General features: G+C 36.1%; 1 protein-coding gene across 4 annotated transcripts in view; it reads left to right on the plus strand.

The window, feature by feature from the left end:
- The window catches only part of SNX13 (sorting nexin 13), a 119,519-nt gene that overhangs the window by 55,053 nt on the left and 41,386 nt on the right, over window positions 1-23,080 (plus strand). For all 4 annotated transcript variants that reach the window (XM_064675807.1, XM_064675786.1, XM_064675776.1 and 1 more), the window contains exon 2: window positions 18,372-18,484. Coding sequence is in view for 3 of the 4 variants with exons in the window: in XM_064675786.1 (XP_064531856.1) it covers window positions 18,372-18,484 (113 nt within the window). In the remaining variant the exon portion in view is untranslated. The remainder of the gene's footprint in view (window positions 1-18,371; window positions 18,485-23,080) is intronic.

Genomic DNA, 23,080 nt, shown 5'->3' on the forward strand with positions numbered 1-23,080 from the left:
CAGTGATGGTTGGAAAGATTTTTGAAATTTGATGAAGTAGGAAAACTTTTTTGTATCCACAACTAAAAGTGAGCCATGCAAAATGAGCTCTGACGTGTTAGTATTTTTTGTTATTGCCATCTGTCAAGATAATTCACTAACTACATGCAGTATTTCCTTTCCATTAAACAATCTACATTTTAAGAGCTCTTTAACAAACCTTTTTTTGTTAGTCTGTGATACTAGCCATTGAGAACTGCTTTTGAGCAAAACTGAGTAAATTAGCCTGATTTTTAAGAATAAAGGTTGACTGAGCAGCTTGTTTTAACTTGCTTTAGAATAATAGTGAATTAGCCTTCCTGCAACAGTAGCACATTGTAATGTATGTTAGTCCAGCTCTGAAAGACACAGAACACAGTTAACTGCATGATGTACTGTAGCATTTCTGTCTTTTTCTTTTCCTTGATACATGGCAGTGGCAAATTGCTTGGATACTTCATGTATCTGAACTATATTCTGCTGGTAGACAGCTTCAAATGTGTAGAGATTTATCGGTGCGCTGAAAGAAATTAGTTTTCTGTCCTTTTGTGAAACTTGTATGCTGGGGCTTTCTTTAGTGACAGTATTTTGCTAGATGAGATCTAGTGGGAGCATGAGTTGCAAGCCTTTGGGAGTAAAAATCCTCTTTCTCCTTCAGTATATTTTGTAATTGAGGTCTGCATTGTCCCTAATTGTTGCTATGGCAGCTCTTTTAATACCTCCATATTTTGTAAAGTGTCAGTTAAAATTATGTGAGGAATGGTAAAATTAAGAAAACTAATCTTCTGAAAAGAATGGTTGTTGTATGTTCCAAGTACTTGCTTTTAAATATTTTGCTGGCTACTAGTAAAAGATAGTGTCTAAACACTCAGGACTATTCTTAGAGTGTACAGTTGGGCCTAAACTGCTGAGACTGAATGCAGAGTTCTGCAACAACTCTAAAATATCAGTCTGGACCATTCCCCGAAGCTGTGTGGAAGAAGAATAGTGTGAAGTTCCTTACTTCAATAAAAATACTAATAGCTTGTCTGGTTAGATAGCTGAAGGAGCTCCATGATGATTTCCTTGGTCTAGTTGCACTCTAGGGAATTATCTCTGTTTTAAATATGTTTGTCCTTTTCTCCCCACCCTTACAAAGATGACAAAGCATGTTTTCCTTTGAACTAGCATTGAGAGAATTGCTATTATTAGAAACAAGAAACCATTGGGGTTATATCTAAGTTATTTGCACCACTTAAAGAATTAATATTTAGAAGTCCCATTAGCACTTTCCCCCGTTGCTTGGCTGCGAATACCAAGGCTGAAATGATAGAAAAATCAATTGCAATTGTTACTTGCAGTTACATGAGAAAGAAGCTTCAAGAAGCAAAAGTCACTGTGATCTTGGGCCCAACTGCTTGTTCTTCTCCCCCTGCCAAAGTAATGTCTGATTTCTGAATTAAAAACCTGAGGCATTATTTCATGAAGTAAACATATTGACAAGCTTTAGCAAGAGCACTCCAACCTTGTTTACATAATTTCTATAGTATCATACCTTAAAATGATAAATGCATAATTGTGATTTACAGGTATGAGGTGAAATGGGTGTTTATTTTTAACGTGAGTAAGCATAGTTGACAGTTATGTTCAGCTAGGGGGACTCCTTTTATAACTGCGATTTGTTTTGCATGAGAGATCAATTCCTACCCTGTCAGAGTTTGGGAATACCTGTTAAAGATCACAATTATTCTAAAGCAGGAGTTGTGTAAAATCGTCAGAGCGCTGAGATGGTTTTCTGAAGAAGTTATGTTGTTTTCTGTGTCGAAGGGGACATGATCTCAGTTATACAGTTAAAATAGTGTGAGTCAAACTTATTACTGTATTTTAATTGGCATTTTACAAACATTTAAGAAGTCCTACGGATTTGTTACTAGCTTTGTTCAAATGGGATTCTATGAAAAATCAGAGATTTCCAAGGTCAGAATACAGAGTTGGACCATAGCAGTTAGTACAGCACTTTTTTTTGAAACTATTTTACCAGTGACACTGATATTTGTTCAGTCCTGCTGTTTTGCGTGTTTCTCAGAGAGTGAGCACAAGGCTAATTTGTTTTGAGCCTCACCAGTTTGTCAGTCCACTAGTTGCCAGCAGGAGGAGATAAACTTGTCTCTTCTGGCTTGCTTCCCATTAAATCCCTTCATGCCTCAAATGGCTGCATGGTGTCCTTTCTGCAACTTCACTTGGAAGAACTTTTGAGAATCAGAAATATTAAATTTCAAGAACTGTGATTTGGGTTTTTTTTAATTATTTTTTATTTCACAGTTAAAAACAGCACTGTGTTTATCCCAGTGAGGGCCAATGTGGCCTAGTTAAAAGTTCTCAGGTACCACTGATGTCTAAAATGTTTAATTCAGTATCCTGTTGTAGTTGGAGTTTTGGGTAGGAGGATGAGCCTTGCACGTTTTCTCTCCAAGAATGTTCATGAGTTTGGGAATGTACTTTGAAGAGTATTAACTGCCTAAATGCAGTTGTGCATTTGTTACAGTGTTATTTTTATTTTTTATGTCTGTTCCTCTGCCTTTCTTCCCTTAATCCCTTGCTTCTTCAAGGAACGGAGTGATCCGAGTTCTATTTTAATCAAATCTGTTTGTGTCAGAATGCTATTATTTCATAAATGTCACTATTTTAAGATCACATATTCCTGTTCTTCTGTATATTTTTGCAATTCTAAGAAATGACTGTACTCAACGTTCTGCTGGTGCCTCTGAAGCAGTGCAGGTTAGGCTGTCTCTTGTGATGTAAGGGAACGAACTTGAGCAGGAAGTTTGAATTGCTACATGTCCTGTAGGATGCTCTGCATTTCCACTCTTCCAGTCAGTGCTGTTAGACAAGGCCAAGTAGAAAATACTCTAGAATCTTGAAATTCTCACCTCAGCAGTTCCACTGATTATGAAACAGTGCCTCAGACCTGGGATAATTTCTCTCATACCTCTTAATTGGTACTGAAGGCAATGAGGAACAAACGTGTGATGTTCCCAGTCACCCTCTATTCAGCATTTGGCATTTCAGGCTGCAGGGTGAGTTGAAAATCTGGTGGCGTACATGCTTTGGGAAACAAGTATGCAACCAGTGTAACTGTAGAAGGAGTGGTTGCTTTAAAGCCTTGCTGATTGTCAAGATGATCTTGTTTGATTTGGAGAGATGAGGGAGCCTTGCTCGTTGCTGAGCTGCTGCTGCAGTCTCTGAGTCTTCAGTCCTTCCTCCTATGTGAGGCCAACTTAAACCTTTGCACTCCGTGTCCTCTATAATAACTCGAAACTTTGTTTATTTTCAGTTTCCCCAACTGTTGTAGTGTTTGATAACATTGTATCAGCTTACTTTTTTGAAACATGTTTTTATTTCTGTATAAAAATATTTTTTTTTATTTTTGTGATACTTTGAAAATAATAGGATCAGTAATAATGATATCTGTTCCTTATCCACTGAAGGAACTATTTGTGCTTGAAAATCACATCTGTATTTTGATGTGTGACTTATTTTTAATTTTTTCTTTTTTTTTCTAAAAAGCTATGTGAGTGGTTCCCTTCCCTCAGTATATCTTGGCATATTTCTTATTGATAGACATCTTAATTTTTATTGAAGAGTATATTTGATTGAGGTATCTAACCTCTTCTAACATATGTGGAAGAAACATACTTTTTTATATTTTATATACTCAAATTAGTATTTCTGGTCACAATGCTAACAAACTGAAATGTCATCAACTTTGTAAAGTAAAATCATATAGTATGGAAATTTTAAGTCTCGTGATTTAATGTCTGAATTACAGATTTAATCTGATGGTACATATAATGAAATAGTAATTAATATGGTTTGTTTATTCTATAAAATTTAAAAATTCTTATGGAAAAAAAATTGTTTTTTATGAATATAATTTTCTTTTTTTGGTAAGAAGGTATTTCTTCGCAACACTAGGCTAGTGCTTCATGCTTGCATTAATTTGATTTGCATATGTACCTAAAACTTTGAAATAAGCTTTATATTTATTTCTTCATGTTGGTTTTAAGGTCTGGACTTTAAATGGTATTGGTCTTCTGTCTTTCAGTTGACAGTTGTACTACTACAACTGCTTAAAAAATTCTTGAGAATATTATGAATTAGCAAGAGTGACACCAACAGCAAACAATATATCTAGAAATGTTTCTAAGTTCTTCCATTACTTTATTGGTTATTTTCCTTTATTGACTTTTCCAAGTAATGATGGTCTGCCATTGCCCATTACTGGTACTTTTAATTGTGCTTTATTTTACTCATACGTTTTTGTTTCCTATTTTAAATAATTTTTCTATTTTAATAATCTTAATATAACATGATACTTGCACTCTTCTTAATTTTTCTCCTTAGATTTCTAGAGAATTGCCCATAACTCCTATTTCTCTTATTCTCTAATTTTTGATGCATTATGCAAAACATTTTTTTGTTTTCCAGTGATCAAAATAATTGCATTGTTGCTTTTTGGAATAGTATACCTGGGTTAGTCTATGAATACTTCCACCTTGCTGTCTGTATGGTTCTTTGGTTTATTACTTGTTGTTCTTGTGTATTTCCTTCTTCCTTATTTTTTTTCCTTATATATTTATCTTTGTTTTCCTGCTGCGGTCACTGGGATAGTCATTCTTTAGATATCCTCCATGCATAAAGGATTTTGAGATGCTAGGGGTGCCACTTCATGTTTGACATGACTGGATCTGGTTTGGGCTGCTGCTAAAGAGGGTTTCTCCCTCCCACCAGGCACAAGCTGGTCTGACTCTTCTTGTATCAGGTCTAGCAGCTAAACAGCAACTGCATTCTTTTGCCTTAGTGAGCCAACCTTCTGGAGAGATACGAGGGTGGGAACAAGGGAGAAGGTGCCAAATCAACAGCTGCACAGTCCAGTGCTAGAGGAGTGTGTAGTGCTATTCTGCATTTCCTTCTGTGTACATCTAAAGGGAATCAATATCCAAAATAATTCCCGTCCTTTTGAAAATAGGGAATGTCATCAGTCCTTCTGTGACTTCTGAATGTATCTCTGACTCCAGAAAAAGTTATGAGTAAGGTTTGGTAGCTCCACTTTGGTGAGGTTTCTTTTTTTGTTCTTGACCAAGTGGCATTGATTCAAGTTTTTAGATATCTTCTGTAAACTTGCCCTGAGAGCTGGATACTCAAATGACTCAATTAGTTTTATCTATAATTAGTTTCAGTCTATTATCTTGAAGTGGCAAGCATTTCTGCTTGCACCATTTCTGTGGTTTCCTTTCCCTCTCCCACTTCAAATTCATTGGAATATCTTGGAATATTCCATGCCCTGATGTTTGAGAATGAAGTGTTCCAGCAAGTTCATAAAAGTGTCCCTCTACATAAACATTATTTGTAGATATTCATGCTTTCTTTCCTTCTTCAGCGTCTTAGTGGGAGAGGTAGTATATGCACCTGAGAGATATCCAGCTGATATGGTGATTCTGGGCCTAGATTTTTTGTAAGAGAGGAGAAGACTACTTGAGGCTAAAAGATTCATTTAGGATGCTCAACAGACTTTTTGTTTCCATAGAGAGGTCAGATGGACAGAGGTTATGGAACAGGTTATTGGAAGAAATTGTAGGAGGCTCCACCCTACTTACACTTACCTGTTTGCTTCTGAGCTACACATTGTGGTGCCTGTGAGCAGTGTTCTGTAGCAAATCACTTGATAAAACTTGTGAAGTTTCTCAGGGTTGCACAGGCAGCAGACAATGGTTTTCTCAGTAACAGTATTCAGGAAAAGGCAGAAGTGCATAGGGGGGACCATGAAGGCCATGCACAAAGCAAGTATGCCTTCCCAAAAGGGATGGTGAGGCAAATATCTCTTGGAAGTGAGTGGGTAAAGCACACAAGCAATAGGAACTGGAAGAGGGATTAGGAAAGGAGGATATTAAATACATGAGGGGGGAAGATTTGGTTTCTTTTTATTATATTCCCATTACACTTCTCCCATTGGAAAAAGACAATAATATTTAAACACTCCCCCCACTCTTCAGTAAGGACATTTTTTGCCATACCCTCAAAGTGCTGATTTTTTGTGTTGGCACTGTCCATTCTGCCAAGAGTTAGACATCAGCTGCTTATTAAAGTTGCAGTCTTCCTTGAATATTGCTTTTTTTTTATGCAACTGGATGATATTCTGTCCAGAAAAACAGCTGCCAGGAACTGGAAGTTTTGAGGCTTACTTTAGTTTTATAGAGGTTTATGTCATTTTGTATAGCAGCTGTTTCCATGGTTATTTTTGTCTTCACCCAGTAAGTATGCTTCATAGGAAATTTGGCCTTATTGGAGTTTGGATGTACTCTCAGAGACCACTGGGAATTTATAGTGAAATAGTGGTTGTATCAGAGTTTCTCTGTTTTGTAACTGGAGAACATGTATGACAGTCAAAGAACTTTATTGAATTTAAACTTGAGAAGGAAGCAGTGGAGTAACACCACAGTTTTTGGAGGAAGGTGCTAGTATTCTGTCAATGGATTTAAGTTTCTTAAAAATGTACTATGTTTGCAGCTTGGGATCTGTTTGTTATTTGTGTACTGAAAACTGCTTCTTTATGGTGCATACTCTGCTTTGAAGTTCTTCTATTTTTATATCCATTTTGTTTTATATTTTGCTAATTACAATGCTGATTAAAAAGTACTGCATACTTGTAAAAAATGTTGGGGAACTATCAGTAAATTTTTGACAAGAGAAATTAGATATAGTGTAGAGGTGATCATTGCAAGCATGTAACTAGTTCATGATGCTGGCACTGGTTGAGGTCTTGGAATTAAAAGAACAAAACGACCCCCCCTAAGTATTAAAATCAGTGAATACAATGTTGGTAGCTCTTTCTTCAGATTCCAGTGCTTAGGCAGTAGATGCCTTTTATTATGTTGGTGGTAGGTGTGTAGAGACTACTGCTCTTGCTTGTATATTTTTAAAGATAAAGATGAGCATCAAGGAGTGGAGGAAGGGGATAATACTTTTAAAAATTGTTTTTTACTTCTCAGTCACATAAAAGAGGGTCAGAATATTAATTGGGAGCACCAACAACCTTTCTAAATCTACCCTTCTCTTGGTGGCCAGTATAGCCAGTATGTGGCTTCATTATATGGATGTATTTTGTTTTGGCACAACATCCCTTGTGGTGGAATTGGATATTCTACATTCATTTCCAGATGGATTTGTTTTATAGTAGGGAGACCAATACTGGACACAGGACTCTAGGAGTGTCCAAATAGAGAGGAAGGGTCACTTTGCTGGACCTGCTGGTGACATTTCTGTTGATACTGGGTAGAATACTGTTGTCCACCTTTGCTGTGAGGGCACACTGCTGACACATGTTCACCTTATGGCCCAGTTCTGGGTCCCTTTCTTTAGAGCTGCTTCCCAGAGAGTTGGCCCCAGACTGTATTGTGGCCCAGGGTATTCTGTCCACCCCAGATACAAACCTGTGCTTGTTTTTCATTGAACTTCCTGAGGTTCATGTCAACTCATTTCTCTAGCCTGTTGACACCCCTCTGAATCCTCCAGTGTACTGAGCACTCACCCCACTTTGGTATTCTGTGCAGACTTCCTGGCAGTTCCCTGTGTCCCATCACCCACATTGTTAAGACCTAAAACAACATCAGTCTCATACTGATCCTTGAAGCTTCCCACCTACTTACTGGCTGCGTGCTGAACTTGCACCACTGATGGTGTCTCTGCATCCAGCAATCCAGTCAATTTTCCACTTACTTTATAATCTACTCATCCAACACATACCTCACCAATTTTGTGATAAGGAGGCTGTGGGATGTTGTGCTAAAGCTGCTCTGGTCAGTATAGTCCGGGAAATCTTTATATTGGCTTTCTGTTGAGCTTTGGCTTTCTGGATTCCGTGATAGCGGTTGCAGTACTACCTGTAGTCGAGGTGCCATTTGACATTACAGCTGAGAAATCCAATGTGTTTTCTCCTTCTGAACACTACATTGTTGCTTATAGGTTTTCTCCTCCTTTATAGTAATCTCTGGTGGTCTAGTGGTTAGAGTGCAGGACTCGCACCGCTGCGACCTGGGTTCAATTCCCGGCCCCCCGGGCAGCTGGAGCTCGTCAGCCTTGTATGGCAATCCAGCTACGTCCTGGGGACCTCACTGCCACTGTCCAAGCTTTGCTCGGCCCCGGCAGATGAACCTCAGGATTAAAGGGTGGGCTCAGTTCAGCGCACGCTGTGTCTCACCTAAAAAAAAAAATCCACTGCGCAGGCTCGAAGGGTTTATGACCTTTCCCAAATCTTCGCTTGCGAAGACTGGCCATTATAGTAATTTAAAAGAAAAACACTTTCTTACAGGAGTGGTGAGGGATGGGGATTTTTAAACCATCTAATTTCATTTACCAAAATAATTCTACAAAGATATATGACATAACTGACTAGTTAGAGACAATAGCCTGATCACCAAGGATAAGGTAGAAATTAATTTTTAGTCTTGTTGAATGTTGGGTAGGAGGGTGTTAGTCTTGTTAACTTGTTGAATGTTGGGTAGGAGGGTGAGTATTACTGAAGGACTCCTTCTGGCAATTGTGATAGATAATATAAATTATTTTCTTCCATTTATGCTGTTTGACATTTGTATCCTGACCTAATAAGGCAAGTATCACAGAATCATGTCAATCTTTATATTTGGTCTAGTATTAGATAAAAATATTCTAAGGTTATGTTTCTAGTGTAGTATTTTTAAAGTAACTTTTTCATCTAGATGAGGAATGTTGCTTATTTGGGAACTGTTAGATTGTGGTATGTAGTATTAAAAGCATAAAAAAACACAGTAAACCACTATACTGCATCCCTAGCAGTTTCATCTTAAAGTTAGTGGGATACTGCTGAAAACTGTGCTACAAGTGTCAAATAGCACATATAATATCACCAGCAGATTAAAGAACTAAACAAAACTCTTGGATGACTAATGTTATAGCCTGAGGAAGCCAAAGTCCTAACACGTTGTTTAGAAGTTAATGACTAGATCTTTCTACAGTAAACTTAAGTACTAGATTTTGTGTGTGTGTATAATATTTATGTATATGCAAAATATGTGTAAACACATATAAGTTAAACTCTCAGTAAAAAAAAAAATCACACATCCTGCAGATATGAATTGAAACATATGGTTTATCAGTCTGTTTAGAAGAAACTACTGAGTCTAAGGAGTTTGCTTGAAAATAATTATTTGCTTATTGATGCTTTCAAGCAAGTCATCAAGTGGTAAAAACAAAAATCTTAGTATTTTTTAAGTATAAAATTTGAAGGTATTGTCTGCTGTTTACATTAAATGAGTTGTTAGGGAAAAGCAAAAAAAAGCTCAATAGCTGCTGCTGCAGTGTGCAGTTCCAAAATGTTCATAATTTTATGTAGTTTGTCTTATTTTATATCTTTATGTCTTTGACGGTTTTGTATTTGCAAAAAGTAGGCACTTTTACTTTGTTTCACTTTTTGTTTTTGTGGGGTGGTGGTTTTTTGAAGTTACTGAGATTTTCTAAAACAGATACTGGATTACTGTGCATATTTTTTTAAAGCTGACTCTATCAATTAAATATTGCACAAACTATTTGGCACACAGCCTCTGCTGTGAAATTGTGTGGTATCTCCATAGAAAATATAATGGATTTATTTTAAGAAAAGTAATCAGTGTTTATCAGATGTCTTATAACCCACCTTTTTCCACTTTCTCCTTCCTGTAAAGATCACAGGCAGGAATGGGTTGCCTTTAAATTGAAGACTGTGTCCCAAACAATTTATATATAACTTTGATATAAATTTTCTTAGTAAGTATGAGCTGATACAGGTAATGGCATAAATTGGGCAGTATGATGGAGATTTAAGCTCAAGGAACAGGCAGACATTTATTGCTTGACAGAAAGTGTGTTGAGCTGAAGTTACCAGTATCATGGAAGAAGAGCTTAAAACTAAAGAAATTTGTACCTTCCAAAAGCTCAGCTGTTAAGATATAAAGAACCTTTTTAAAGATGTGTCCAATGCAACTGTTTCTGTAGTATCCCTGAGCTTTGCCCTCCAGTTTTTATTAGAAGGGACATAGAGACTGCCTATAAGATCTGATTCTTAGGGAGAAAGACTGATTTAATGTATTTGCTTCCAGATAAATATGGGGAACCTTAAGTGGTAGAAATTGTTCTAGAAGTAAAACTGATGTTTAAGTTCATTCAGTGGAATCAGGTTTCTTTAGCAGTGAAAAAAGAAAATATTGGTGAAAAGAACTTTTAAATAACTCTTTGGTGCAGTTAAAGGCAAGAAAGTAAAAAGCTTAAAATGCTGCTTGAGCAGTAGTCACAAATGAAATCACAAGAACAGTTTCTGGACTAAAGAGCATGTGACTTCATTATTTTTAGCTCTTTAGGAGTACAGAAGTATTTTATTTTATTTTCACTTGATAAAAACTTCTGAGGGCTTTCCCCTCTCTTCCCTTTGCAATTGCTTTGCACTAGAAAGACTTGAAATACATGTAATCTGTTTATCCAGAGGCTGAATGTAGAACAGTCTAGATTATCTCATTGGCTTAAATTCAAGATAGAGTTAGAGGGATTACTTTATTTTCTCACTTTAGATCACCCTAGGTGATCCTGTCAAGCAATAAACCTGGCCCTGTTTCAATCACCTGAGGTGATCCAAAATGCTTTCATCTTTTTGTCTTGTTTTCTGTCCAAATAACTAAATTAGCTTGGATACAAGTCAATATGGATTGTTACAAAGGAAAAGGATCACTTTCTTGGAAAAAGTATTAAATATGAGTTTGAGTATGTCACTTTTATATTTAAGAAAGTATCTGAAAGTTGGATTGCATCACTTATTTCCCACGGCTATCCGAGATGCTCAAATGCTTCTTTTAAATTTGACCAAAACTCCATATCCTTTTAAACTGGAACATGATTCAGAGTGTGTTTTAATGCATGCATGTTATCAAAAAGAATGTCTGTGTCTGTGAAGGTTGCCTCTTGCTTTTATAATAAGAGATATACTTGGGCCATCCTCAAGAAACAGTGACGTGAAATGAGGCCTTCTGTCCCTTGCTGATAGTTCTGTGGTATAATAAAGTAGCTGCTAATGCTGAAAATAAAAGTTAGTAAAATGAAGGTCAGTTTAAATGAAAATTTTCACTTCCTAATTTCATGTAGTGATCAGCAATGCTGGCAGAGCAGGTGTGAGAGAGGAATTAAAAATAATCTTTACTAATCTTGATTCTTGACTCCAGGCTGAATTTTACTCTGCTTTTTTCACTTGAAAATAAAGTTTGATGTTGAAAATGTTTACCATTTCTGGTAGAACTGGAAGTGTTAACTGAAAGGTTGGTCTTTTTCTTGCAAAGAACCAATTGTATAAAAATATGGAACGTAATTTTTCTATTTTTATTGTAATTATATTATTAATTCAATACTAATATTCTGACTTTAGCAAACAGGCAGGTTTTACTAGTGGAATTTGTTGGATAAATACTGAAATTGAAGTAATATGCACAATAACTTTTAAACTTTCTTGTTAAACACTATAATGTTATGTATTTTAAGAAAATGGTCACATGTATTTTCATTTAAAGGTTTACGCTTCTAAAAAAGAGTTTCATGAATAGTCAACAGTGCAGTAATAGTGGTCTTAGAGTATAGATGAAAAATTATTGCCTCTTCGTAAAAGCCTAATTTATTAGACTGCCTTGTATAGCTGTAGGGGAGGGTAGGGGAAAATGATCCCAAAAGCTTTACTGTTTCGTGCAGTGTAAGGAACAGCAGGAAAATCTGAACTCAATACAATTAGACCTGATTGCGTTTGAATTAATCCAACTGTTAACCAGTTAAGCCATTTGACATGCAAGGTGTGCATTGAGCAGAAGAAGAGGTGAGGTAGAGAGTGGACAGGTGGACTCTTGTGTAACAGGGAAGGAGAGTTTCCAGCCTCTTAACCCAGAAGGATCAGCAGGAATACAGCACTTATCCAGAAAAAACTTCATTGGCCAAACTTCTTAACTCTTAACATTAATTGTGTAATTTTATTTATTTAAAGGATGATCAGTGTATATTTATATGCTTTAGTATTTTAAGCTTGCTTTGGGAAAAATAATCAATCTAAACTTAGAGCAGTAAAAGCAAAATAGACTACGTAAAGTTCCTTTAAAAAAAATTTAAGAAAATCTCAAGAGTTTTCTTGTGAGTACTGCAGTAAATTGTTGTGTAGATTCACTACAATTATTTTTACATAGTCTGAAGTGGCAGTGGAGCTCAGGGTTTTGTTTTGCTTTGCCCTTTTGGGCTAAGGGAGGAAAAAGGAGAAAGGATAAGAAGAAAGAAGTTAAAAAGAGACCTTTAGTGGTGTTAGGAAACCACAATATGCAGAACTCTTCAAAACCCTCTTTGACATGTCTTTCAGTTGATTGCTGTAACTTTTCCAGATGGGAGAAGGTAGCTACAGAATTGTTAATGGTTTATTTTACAACTGTTAAATATTTATCTGACTACTGTAACATAACAATTTCTCTGGAGTGAAATTGGCACTCCAGTTGGTACAGCTTTCTAATTTTACTTGTCATGCTAGTGAAGAGACAGTAATTTGAAACCTAAAATAATGTTTTTAATCACTTGACAAAAATGACACTCACCTTAATTGTAGAAAGGTTTATATGTGAACATGCTCCATTTACACTCAAAATGGAAGTCAAATTAAAAGGCAGATGTGTAGAATTAACAAAATTAAACTTGACATCTACTTTATATGTAATCTCTGACAATTTTTTTTAATGTGAACCCAGAGGAGGCATTAAATACATTTGGTATTGCATATTAGAAAAACTCTAATAGTTTCAACTACCCAAATGGAAAGCAGTGGTTTGATTATCAATGTCTTGTTTGGGACAGGTCAGCTACAGTAATTTTTAACGTATGAATGGACAAATGTAATTTGATGAACACTGTAAAGGAATCGTAAGCAAAGAAACATGTTTTTATTTTTAAATGACACCATTCTTCCAAAGTTCAAATTATTCTGTTGCAACATTTGAAACCAGTCATAATCAGCAATCTTCCCAAGTGGTACAGGTCTGTCGGATGCTGCTGTAAGACTTAAGTAGTATTCTGCTGAAGCTTTAAGATTGACAAGTAGGTGATTCCACAGCCTGACTTTTCTGTATGGGTGTTCTTTATTTCCTCTCGTACTGCATCTCCAACCTTGTAACCACAGTTACTCTGAACATGTGGGGAAATTGTGAAGAGAGACAAGTGCTGGGAACAGCTTTTTGCTGGAGTGAGAGTACGGTGGCACCTGGAGCCTCGAGAGAAAACACGTGTGTCCACTGTTTGGCGGCACCAAGGAGGACAGGAAGAACCTGTCATCTGGACTTCTGGAGTAGCACTTGTTTTGCACTAAACTAGAGACACTTGTATATCTTACTGCCAGTTGCAGGCTAAAATTGACAGCACTAGTTTAAATCCAAACAACAAACCTATGTTACCCTGGTGAATCATTTTAAGAGAAAGGTGTGTCAAGGCTGAGGATTTTGCTTAAAGATGGGAGAGAGGCAAAGGTCTGAAAGCTTTGTCAGCTGGATTAGGCAAATAAGAAACCTCCTGGAGCTACCTGTTAGTAAGATGTAATTATGCTTTTTATGGGAATAAATAATTGGCGTTGTGGATTTATATAAGGTCCTGTGTGAATGGTCATGTTAAATCACATAGTCAGTCTTAGCTTAGCACTGCTAGCCATAAGGGTATGCAGCTAAGACCATCAAAATGTTGCAGTGATTTGCTGGATTTCAAAATTTGGATATGAGAAAAAGAAAACTGCTAGGTTTAAACAAAAGCCTTGGGCTGACAGAGACTGGGAAAAAACCTCCATCAAGATTTGCTAACCTGGGTTTTCCCCTGATGTCATCCCTGTGAAAACCCTTGTTTAGAATAAACCCAGCCTCCTTATGAATATGCAAACCCGCTATGAATATGTAGTACCTCAGACCTATACAAATACCAGGTTTGTACAAATAAAAGCATTCCAACTTCTTGCCTCCCTGGGATCATCTTAATTTTATTGACCTCCGCAGTGGTTAGGAAGCAGGAACCAAAGAAAGAGAAAGCAGATGTATATAAGAAAGCAAATTCTTAATGTACTACTTTTAGTAGTTGGCTGTATACTGTGGGAAAAGAGTTCAGTGGGAAAAATGGACAAAACCTAGTAAAAAACCCGAAGTGGTGGTGTCATCAAGGTGATAGTCTTGTTGTCTCTAAAAGCTGAATCAAACACGTGTTAATATTCACCTGTGTGTGTCTGTTCTCACCTGATAAGGCTCTGCAGTGCACTGTTTGAGCTTACAGACAACCCTTTACTTCAACTGCAATTTAATTTGCTAAACCAGTTCCATACTGTACAAAGTTACCGTGTGTGACCATGATGCTCCATTAGCCCATTGTATATATATAACCTTAGTAATACACTGCAGAACTCTGTGAAATCTTAGACCTGAAAGCTAAGAAGTGGTGATGGTGGGGCAAACATATGGTATCTGTAGTGGTGGTAAGCAAAAGTGGCTACAACTGGTGAGGTGGAACAGTTGTTGTTCTGCAATAAAGATCCTTTATCCATGTGTGCATGTGTGTATGGACACGGTATGTACCCAAACATGCCTACCACGGGACTAAGGCTTGTGTACTTCTTTAACCTTTAGGTAACTGTCCCTACTTCCTTTAAAGTCAGTGAACAGCACTATGCCAGTTCAGCTTGAAAGTTTGCCCTTCCAACCTAGGGCATGTCAGCTTCTTTTAAAGGGTCTGGATGGCTGTGACTTAAATGCCAGCATTTATACCATTTATTCAGAAGACTGACTTGTTCTTTCTATCAGGAGTAATAAGCATTCACCCTGCAGTTAACTTTAGTAAGGCTAGACAGAGCTTTAGTAAATCTGTGAATCTTCTAAAAAAATAATATCATAAAACTGATTTGGAAATAAGTTGCAAGCAGGGTTTGAATTTAAATACCTGAACCTATTTTTATACTGATCAGCTGTGTAGTCATATTTGTGTAATGTTTAGATGTTCTTTTATTAGTTGATTTTGATGTGTTTAAGGAACTTTACGCAAAGTTTTCATTTTTTTCCTAGGAGTTATACTGCTGAAGTGCCTTTTAGAAGTGTGAAGTTAGCAGAAGTTTTTTTTACAGTCAGCCAAAAGGGTACCATCCTGATGATTAAATCCCTTTGAATGTCTCAAAATCTGTAAGACTATAAACTACACATTTAGAGTATACAAGAATTGGGCCAGTATCTGTTGTACTTGCTGCAGTGTACCAAGTTGTATGAATTTTAAGAAATCCTATTAAAATACCAAATGAGATTTGAATCTCTGTAGCCATATGCTAAATTGCAAAACTAGAGCAGAGGACAAAAGGTTACTGTTTTATTTATTAGAGTTATAGAACTTTCTTTGTTAATTATGCATTCATCCAACTCTGAATATGCATCCTGCCATCTAGTTTAATTAAGTCATTTAGAGTGCTTACCCCATATTTAGAACTTAAACTTTTTGAAATGATGCCATTAAGCATACTGGTTTTTTGACCAAAAAAAAGATCCTGATTAAATGTTGTTTTCTGTGTGCATATCTTCCTTATCTTCCTGATGCTTGTAGTGTTCTGTAGAAGTTTTAAAATGTATTTCTGAGGGCATAATTAGGCAGAACCTTCTTTTTATATTGAAATTTAGAGGTACAGTGAGATCTTGTTTTCACTTTAATTGTTGCGTTGTCCGGGTTGTTTTGGTTTTTTTGTTTGTTTGTTTTTGTAGATTGGCGTGTCTCTCTTCTCTACCCTCCAAAGAGTTTATCATCAAATCATAGGATGGTTTAGGTTGGAAGGGACCTTGAAAATCATCTAGTTCTAAGCCCCTTGCAATGGGTAGAAACACATTCTACTAGACCAGATTGCTCAGAGCTCGATCCAACCTGACCTTGAACACTTAATTTAAGGGATGGGGCATTCACAACTTCTCTGGGCAACCTGTTCCAGTGCCTCACCACCCTCATAGTAAAGAATTTTTCCCTAATATCCAATCTAAACCTACTCACTTTCAGTTTGAATCCATTCCCCCTTGTCCTGTCATGGACACACTACATGTGTAGTGTAAATAGTCTCTCTCCATCTTTCCTGTAGCCTCTCTTCAGGTACTGGAAGGACACAATTATCTACTGCATTTACTTATCCTGAGTCAACAAAACAACAAAATCTTCTACTCAATCATGATCAAGATTTTTCTTTTTTTTACTGTAGCACCAATTCAGCATTTTAGCTGTGTGGATTGTATGGTTTATATCATCTAATAAACCACTTTTTCAGCTTGAATAGAATTGAATAACTTGCAGTATTCAATGCAGTATTTTAATTGCAACACTTTAATTACACTCATCTATGTACTTGTATGTTTAATTTTTCCCAGCCTCAAAACTAAGAAAAAAGCCAGTATAGATTATATCATTTGCTAACAAACTTAACTAGGAAGAAAATAGAAATTCATCTCTATGTTCCATTAAACTTATAACTAGGAAGAATTGAATAATTCTGATTATTACAGTTTAGATTTGTGAAACAGTCTCTCCTCAGAGCGATTTTGCTTTTTGGTGTTGCTCTCAGAAATAATCAAAGCTACTTTATGTAAGAGTCTTCGTTGTTTGTAGGATTTTTAAAACTTTGTTTTGAAAAAGTTGATTTTTTTTTTTTTAATCCTGTGAAATCTAAGTAGTCCTTGAGAGAAATGGGTTGTAGCGAAGCTTCCCCTGTCTTCCATATTAAAAGCTAAAAAACAGCTCTCTGCAAATATGGTGTTCAATCTTTGCTTGTTCTCTAAATGTCAAACTGCAAGACAAGTTTATTTAAATACTTCCTTAGTGTTACTTGTTGACATAGCAGTTGTCTGAGTTCCCATCAGGGTATCATTTGATCACTGTTAGGAAAGGTGTAAATTAGACAACAGAAAGAAAAAGAAGTTGAGAACCTCAGAACTGGAACGGTTTCGGTGGCCTATAAATACTTGTCATCATTGGTTTCACACTCTTGGGACTTGGCTGAAACATGCTTTCCAGATTGAGCTAGAGACTGGGCTGAATTAAATTTATGTGAGCTTTGTTGACTGCATTGCAACATTGTGAAGTCTAAAAACTAAGATTGGTCAGGTTTTCCCTACCGTGGTTTTTTAGATTACCCTGCATATACGTATATGCATACACACATCTGTCTATGTAGATAGATCGTGTATGTATATATGTGCGTATATAAATGCACTTATACTGTAACCTGTATTGGCACAATAACCTGAATCTTGCTGCTTTTTTTTGTATTTCTGATAGCTCCACCAGTGCAGGTGAAGCACTGCTGCATTTATGCAAAATCCCACCAATCCCACAGATGTTCTTGTGGCTGGCTTTAAGTGCCCCATGGATTTTTCAAACAACCCTTGTCTCCCCACCTCTGCCAAAGTATTTAGTCCTGCCTGCTAAACCAGATCTCTTCTAAGAATGTGGTAATGCCTGTGTGGAAAAAGTGTTAATCTGGGATCTCTTTTGCCTTTTTTTTTTTTTTTGTTATTGTTTTTATATCTATATAAAATGTCCTGGTTTTAAAAGAAAATCACACTTGGATGTTTCAAAGGATTGTTTGAATGCCCTTAATTTCTGTGGTAGTAATAGTTAGAGGTAGTAATCAGTTTCCTCCCTTTTGTTTATGGGGGAGAGTAAGAGTATACTTGCATGAAATATTTGGAGCACCTGTTGACCCATCTGTGACTTTACTGGAGAAAGGGAAACCATTTTAGTCTTGCAACTGCTTTGATCTAGGGAAGGAATAGCATTGCTTGGTTATAGAAAAATAACATGTTTAGGTGTGTAAAACAATGTTGTGTTCTGTATCTTCCCGTTCTGTCAGAAAACCTGCTTTTTTCTTGGAAATGTCAGTGAACTTTTCATGAGGAAGGAGAAGGGGGGAATCTCAAGGAACAAAAGTGCACAAAATGAGGGTAGAGAAGAAAAAGAAATGACACCCTAAAGGGTGATAGTTGCATCCGAAATTAGAGATGAGTAACAGTATTTGAAAGAAAAATACTCTAATTTTGGCTTAGCTGGACTACTAGCCCACAATATAACAGGGGCATATTTGATAGCAATATAGTCTTTAAAACAATGGTAATTTTTATTTCATCAAGCAAAACTTACTTCCTACCTAATTACAATGTATCAAGCTTTGTAGAAACTGCAAATATTGCTCTGGAGATTTAAAATTGTATGAATTTCATATTAACTGTTCCTTTTCTATGTGTTCTTCATTACAGACCAGTCTTTCCATATGGGGATGGGGAAGTCTTGGCCTTGTGCTTTTTCTAGTAACTTTTGGACCCTTCGCTATATTTTACTTTGCATTTTATATCCTCTGCTTTGTGGGTGGGTAAGTATACTACTTAGTGTTTTGTGTAATTATCTATGAAAGTAAAATTTGAATGTGAATTTTAGCAAATAGCTTGCTCTGAAGATCTGTAGTGGCTTTATGTAATTAATATTTCCACATTTGAGCAGCTTTTTATGAAAAATTTTTCCTTGAAATCTCAGTTTGGCTATTTATAATGAGTGTTAGAGGACAAATGCTGATGTAAAACCAATGTTTATTTCAGTTCCTACTTTCTATTACTGTGTCAGTTCTTTTCCCAGGCACTTACTAAGTAATTATGCTTCCTTTTCTATCACAATCTCATTTCCTAAGACACTTGATTCATGAGGGAAGCTAGTGGATGCTTTCTTGGGTATTTGGAAATGATGCTACACTTTGAACAAGTAGATTAGGTCAGCAGCTGTAGACATTTTGTACTTTATGTAGACAGAAAAGAAGCAAACAGGTGAAGTTTTTATAGTCTTTAGCACCATTATTACATTGTATTTTATAGTGTCTGCCTTGTAACCATTAGAACTTTCATTTTCGATGCCAGGTCAAAATGTCTTAATGGGCTGATCCTCCTTCTTCTCTCTCATAAGACTAATCTGCAGAATAACAACATTTCTATGCTCTCCAAGACCTGCCTGAATTCTAATGGGGTGTGTGGGCTACCTTTAAGTATTTTTTCCCTTTGTTTGGAACACTCTTTTAACCTTCTTATTCAATACAGTATGGAATGTATGTATATTCCTGTATGTCTCATCAAAAATGTAATAGAGTTCTGTAGCTAGGATTACAGATGCTATGCATGGGTTTGAACTGGATTAAGTTCGGCATTCCATCTCTGAGAAATCAGAATAGTCAGTCTTCTAGAATGAGGATTTAGTTAATGTCAAACTAACTCCAAGTAAATGCTTTTGTCTTGTTAAGTCTTGATGCATGTATGTTTATCGTATTTTACTGGCTGTTTGTCCAGAGGAAAAGGCAAAGAGTCTGTCCAAAGGGCAAGATTTCCTCTGTTTACTGTTTTGTACTACCACTTCCTTAGTATTTGCAGTACGAAAAACAAGAGCTTCTTCTTCATTCTTGCTCAATTTCAGTAGCTTGGCTTTTCGAAGCTAACAGTCAAAGCAGTGTCTCATAGAGTGTGTCTGAAGCCAGCTACCACCATGAGAATGCCTGTGGTGCCTGTGCTCACTCATTCTCAAGTAAACTCTGTGGTTCTTCTGCTGCTTTGGTTAATTTTTGCAGCTAGTCAGTAAACATTGATCTTATTAAGGATAAATTCATCTAGTGGTAGTGTGTGTGTTAAAGCAGAATTTGTATCCATCTCCCTATGATGTGTTTACTTGACATAGATGTCAAGTCTCAGCCCTTCCAGTAGAATGTCATCACTTCATTACTTTAACATATGCATTTTGGCTCAGGCTGTGATCTGGCCATTTTTTACACTTAATCTTTTTCAGAGTGACACACGTTAACATTCAGCACACAGAAGTGTGAGTGCCAACTAGGTCAAACAGATTTATATCTAAATTATTCTTGCCTGCTTTTTCCTTTTTTTGAATTAATTCCCTAGAAGTTTAGCCAAATGGTTCATCGTATTTCTCTTATAAACAAACAAATTAATGTTACAAAGTAACTTTTCAACTTACAATTTGCAATTTTATGTCGTACCTAAATTTGGAAAATAAAAATGTAGTTTTGTTCCTGATTATTGTAGTGTCCATAATATTTATCATATCCTTTTCTGGAGCAAAATAACAATTTTGGACAGGGATTTTTTATGCTAGAATTTTATGGTTGAATTTTACGTTACTTCTAGGTTTTTATACTTTGCTCAAAAAAACCAAAAGTGACCCGTATCAAAGGTTTCTGACTTTCACTAGCTGGAAGTCCAGCTGTTGTCCCATTTTGCAGTTTAAGCAAAAGAAAATGCTGAATCGTAGCTGGTTGCATTCTTAGTATTGACCTAAGCATTTAAATTATACACCAGTGGGCTATGCAGGAAAACAATGGTGATGCCATATCTGTATCAGTATAATCAGTCTGTTTATACTGTTTAACTTCTATTATGTGCTAGTTATTTCTTTTTGATTTAATCTCAACTGTGTGTTTGCACAGATCACTTTTAGTAAACATGGTATTGGTTTTTTGTGTACGTGGAAGAATACTGAAACCATTTGTATACATGAATAGAAGTTCTATATCAAAATTTCTCCTTGTTTCATTTTGTTTCAAGGCTGATTTATGATAACCTTTTTCGATTCAGGATCTGGTAGCTCATTACATAGGGAACTGAGCTCTTTCCACCAAAAACAGGAGGTGAAATATAGTTATTGTTTCCTTAACCTGTGTAGAATATTACAGGGTGTTATTCTTCATGAAACACTTTTTGCCTCTTTTTCAAGTGTTGGTGCAGATCCTTCAATCTGAATGCTGGACCTGTTGGTTTCCATCTGCCTTTTCTTTCTACTAAGCATTAATTACCTTATTTTCTTTCTTTCTTTCAGTCCTAAGGAAGTAAAATAAAAATTATGTGAATTGTGGCTCTCCCACCAGGCTTGGGCTTCTGATGTTGCAAAAATTGAAATTTCTTGGATCATCAATTGCTTTGTCATTTGAGGGAATTTGCTCTGTCATCAAAACCCATAACAATTGATACTCAATCACATCCATATATATGTGATTGGCTGCCTATGTTGATGATTCTAACTGCTGACCAAATCAGGAATGGTTCTGAAGCTGCTTTTTGACTTTCACAAAGCATTCAGCTGAGGCTGTTACTTTTCAGACTTGAGGGGAAAATGATAAATCTGTCATCTTCACTTTTCTGTCTTTTACCTTTGTTCTGTTGTTACTCTGTCCTTGAGAAAAGCTGACCTTCCAGTAATCTTTGGAAGAAATTTTAAAAAATTAAGTAAAATACAATCTTTTCCTTTTCCTGATAAATTCATTTAGAGAAAAATAAAATCATATCTCATTCACCATGTTGAGAATCCTCTTGATGAATTAGATAAGCATTTACACTACAAGATTCTGGTTAGCTAATGGATGCCCTGAATCATGAGATTATGTATCCTTCTCTAAGGCACACAAGGTTTTAAATTAGAGAATTTCTGCATAGAAGCAGAAGCTCCTAGTATTTCTAGCTTAAAAGTGAAAATACTTAAAGGCATCTAAGAAGATGAGATATTTTTAAACTATATTGGTGGTATTAGTGTTTTTGAATGAGTCATTAACTTAAAAGAGTATCAACACATTTGAGAAAAAACAGAGATATAATCTATAGTAGTTACTTCCAAGGCTTCAGTCCTTCTGAATGAAAGAAGAGAAGCAACTTGCTGATAAATGTTTGAAGTTAAAACTGATTTTAGGCCAAATTTGAGTATACTGCTTTCTTTAAAAGACAACTGAGGTTTCTAATAGAAAAGTCATAGATAATCAAAAGAAAATCCAAACTTTTTAATAATTAAAAACAAAACAACCAAATATTAGTGAAACTAATATTGAAATTTTTCTAAGCAAGTTCTTGTCCTTGAACTGAATTATGATGCTCCTAGCACCATTGATGTTATGATTTAAAAGTTATCTGGAGCAGAAGAACAATTAGACCTGCTTTTATTTTTTGCTGTCATTTGGTGGGTAAAGACAGCTATAAGGAAATTAGAGTATCGAGTGAACTTTTCTTATGCATTGCCTAGTTACTGGTAATAATTTTCAGTAGCTTTTTTTTTTTTTCTTTCCTGGAGTTGTTGAGGTATAAATGACCACCTCCCTGCTTCTGAATTACTGAGCCTCTGGGGGACTTAACAAGAACGGTTCCCATTTTGGAAATTAAAATCTTCAAATGTCATATTTTAGCTTGGATAGGAATTTTTCTCTAGTCTTGTGAGTATCATATATCAACAGCAATCTATATTAAAAGAATGTATTATTTCACCACATTTCAAGCCTAAATAGCTTTGTGAGATCCTGTGGTCACAAATACTGGTCAGCTTGCCTCTAAATGGAATGCTTTGAAATTTCTCTAAAAGGCTATGCATGTTTAGCCATCCCCAGGCTAGTCTGAGCAGTAGTGACTTTTTTTTTCAATACACTTGATATTTCAAAAGCTACATACTTTGCTTATGCTGTAATTGGCACAAAGGTTAGGTTTTCATCTCTTTCTTAGTAAAACTAGCTTTATGTTTATGTATTTTTGTGCCCTAGTGCTGTAAGCTGTAAATACATTATTGCTGTTGTAGCAAGTTTGAGTGCAATCTTTAAACATACGCAATCAGTGGTTAGTTATGCTTACTACATCAGTTTATTTTTGGACTGTGCTTTTGTGGCTTATGCTACAGTGGAGTGGCCTAAACATATCACTAAAAGGTTTATTTCTTCATAGTGTCGAAGTAAAAGAATCTTTGTATAAATACAAAGAGAGCAACTTCTGTATGTACCCCTCTCTCCATGTACCCCTCTTTCATATTTGTGAGCATAGACAGTGTGTTATCACATGTTCTTCTCATGCAGCAGTCTCTGTAGTGTAAACTGTGCTTTACAGAGCTGCTATGTGATAAGAATATATGAAGACATGTAATACAAGACTGGGAAACTTCATACTCAGTA

The sequence above is a fragment of the Pseudopipra pipra genome, chromosome 1 (assembly GCF_036250125.1).
Source record: "Pseudopipra pipra isolate bDixPip1 chromosome 1, bDixPip1.hap1, whole genome shotgun sequence".
Classification (NCBI taxonomy): domain Eukaryota; kingdom Metazoa; phylum Chordata; class Aves; order Passeriformes; family Pipridae; genus Pseudopipra; species Pseudopipra pipra.